Source organism: Penaeus vannamei, chromosome 19 (assembly GCF_042767895.1).
Source record: "Penaeus vannamei isolate JL-2024 chromosome 19, ASM4276789v1, whole genome shotgun sequence".
NCBI classification, from domain to species: Eukaryota; Metazoa; Arthropoda; class Malacostraca; order Decapoda; family Penaeidae; genus Penaeus; species Penaeus vannamei.
This window is the reverse complement of record NC_091567.1, coordinates 21,140,657-21,143,471: the sequence shown is the minus strand read 5'-3', so window position 1 is coordinate 21,143,471 and position 2,815 is coordinate 21,140,657. Positions and strand designations below refer to the sequence as shown.

Genomic DNA, 2,815 nt, shown 5'->3' with positions numbered 1-2,815 from the left:
TTAATAGACGTAAATGATACAGCAGTACGTAAACCACATGTGTAGTATGCAACGTTAGGCTTTATAGATCGAATGACTGAATGACTGACTGTAGTTTTGCGAAATATACTTTTGACTTTGCAGTTATCTGGTGTTTCCTTAAACATCCTTATTGGTAGAGAAATATTTAAAAGAAACCAGAAACATGTGAAAAGACTACAAATTTTTCATTTTCGAAAGAATTAGATTTCCTTATGAACTAGTCGTGAAAGAACTAGAAAAAAAAAGCTTGGGCGAAATAAAAAGGTAAACTGAAATCTGAAAAAATTGAAAATGCTCCATTTTAATCAAATCAAGGTGACCATAAAATGCAGGATATTATGACTTAGGCCCGTACTTTTAAAACCTTTCGCCAGGGCTGGCGAAGGGTTTCGCCGGGTGATCCGGAATTTCGTACTTTTAAAATCATGCCTGGCGAACGTTCGCCAGGGCTGGCGAAAGATCATATTGGAACAGCCTGGCGAAGAGAGCTGTTTGAATACCATTTTCTTGCTTTCAAATTATAAATTAGTAACATATTTGTGTATGATAGGATGTAGGAATCACATTGAAATTATAAAATATCTTAAAATCATAATTTGTTATGAAATAACGTATATACGTATTTTTTTCAAGACCTTCGATGTTCCAGTCGAGAGCTCAAGACATCAGCTGTATTCCTACCCCCCTACCCCTACCCCCCACCCCCGAGATGACTTATTTAGATTTAGGTTGTTGTTATTTTGGTTGTAAGGATAATGTTCTATTCACAAATGTTACCAGAAGTGTTTTTTATGGCGGCATGTTTACTTTTGGCTATAGAAACAGAGCTGTAGTGCTCCACCGCCCTATAATGAGGCGTCTTTAATGATACCCTTGTAGGCCTACAGTTCAATATCTTACATCAGTTAGGAATAGTAAAATAGTAATTTTTAAACTCTTGTTAAAGTATAAAGTTATTTTTTGTATAAAAGTATAAGGTTGATACAGTATAGTATAAAGTACTTTTAAAACCTTTCGCCAATGCTGGCGTTCGCCTGGCGAAGCTTCGCCAGGCGAACATCTGAGTGAGGGAGGCCTTACTCTTAAACTAAGGCAGGTGTTCGCCAGGCCTGGCGAACGAAAGGGATCGCCAGGCGCTAACATCTTGGATTCCTGATAAATCTAGCGCTTCGGCGAATGAAAAAAAACGCGAGAAAAAGCAAAAGGTTTTAAAAGTTCGGGCCATAAAGTTAACCTTGTTATAGTATAAAGTGTAATATAGCATAAAGTTAATTTTGTTATAATATAAAGATATTTTCAACTTCTTTGTTATAGCATAAAGTTAAATTTTAACTCCTTTGTTATAGTATAAAGTGAGACTATTGCGGAAACATTTTCGTCTTCTCTCGAGGTTAATAATTAAGTTTAGGTTATGTTATGTGCACTGCAGATGTAAATAAATTTGCGCTACATTTAGCGGGAATGCAAGATGTTAGCGCCTGGCGAACGTTGGGTTTAAAGGTAAGTCCTCCCTCACTCAGAGGTTCGCCTGGCGAAGCTTCGCCAGGTGAACGCCAGCACTGGCGAAAGTTTTTAAAGTACGGCCCTTAGAGATATTGCAATATTGATTTCTGCGTGGCTTGAATAAATACGATAGAGCTGTTTTTCATTACAAAACTATATGGTAAAGTGAAATCATTAGCTAAATAGAAATATACAGTAGGTATCGTTATATTAAAAGTAATGGATAATGAACTTTGCTTCTCATATTCCCGAATAAATAAAATGCTTCCACCGAGCACAGCAGTGTGACCCTCGCTGACCCCTGGGCCTCATTCCAGCCCGGCGGAGTACGAGGTGCAGCTTACGGGCGCCAGGAGCCGGCCGTACCAGAGGATCAGCCAGTCTGCCATCATGCGTATCTTCAAGCCCACCGGCAAGCTCGAACGGCGAATGAAGCAGTCGTTCATCCGGGCGCGTTCGCGGCGCATCCCGGACGTCACGAGACGGAGGGGGAACGGCGCCAGGAGGAACGGCAACAGGGGGAACAGGAAAGAAGGGCAGGAAAGATCCGATTCGGAAAGCAGTCGGGGTGCGAATAAGGACAGGGAAGGATTGAGTTCTACGACCGAATCAGTGCCGGAACTTCCTTGAACGCTGTGAACGAGAATGAATCTGCGAGGTCTTTACGCCATTGGAAATGACAAATCTCTTCTATGAATATTTTCTTTATATGTGCACATTGTTGTGTAAATGCCAGGTTATTGTTGCAGTTTACATCCATATTTTTTATAAGGATTCATAAGAAGTAAATGGAATATTTTCAAGCCAACAGTGTTACCAGCGTGCATTTCAGTAGGCCAGTCAACATGGATTATATATATATACATATATATATATATATATATATATATATATATATATATATATATATGTGTGTGTGTGTGTGTGTGTGTGTGTGTGTGTGTGTGTGTGTGTGTATGTGTGTGTGTGTGTGTGCATACATTCATACACACACACACATATATCTATATCTATCTATCTATATATATATATATATATATATATATATATATATATATATAAATGAATGCATGTATGTTTGTGTATATATATGTGTATATATATATATATTGTGTGTGTGTGTGTGTGTGTGTGTGTGTGTGTGTATAATATGTGCTTTCGCAATCATATAGACGTTGTGCTTTCGTGCGTGCCTATGCACGTGAGTGTGTATGTGTATGAGTGTGTATATAGATACATATGGCTTTGAGCCGTTGTTATAGTTTTGTTAAATATAGTCATGAACGTTTCT

General features: G+C 38.5%; 1 protein-coding gene across 1 annotated transcript in view; it reads left to right on the top strand.

The window, feature by feature from the left end:
• Positions 1-2,442, top strand: part of LOC138865040 (uncharacterized) — a 3,202-nt gene extending 760 nt beyond the window's left edge. The window contains exons 1-2 of the mRNA XM_070134098.1: positions 1-1,521; positions 1,842-2,442. The exon at positions 1-1,521 is cut by the window's left edge and continues 760 nt beyond it. Coding sequence (XP_069990199.1) covers positions 1,438-1,521; positions 1,842-2,102 — 345 coding nt within the window. The 5' untranslated portion in view covers positions 1-1,437 and the 3' untranslated portion in view covers positions 2,103-2,442. The remainder of the gene's footprint in view (positions 1,522-1,841) is intronic.
• The last annotated feature ends 373 nt before the right edge of the window (positions 2,443-2,815 follow it).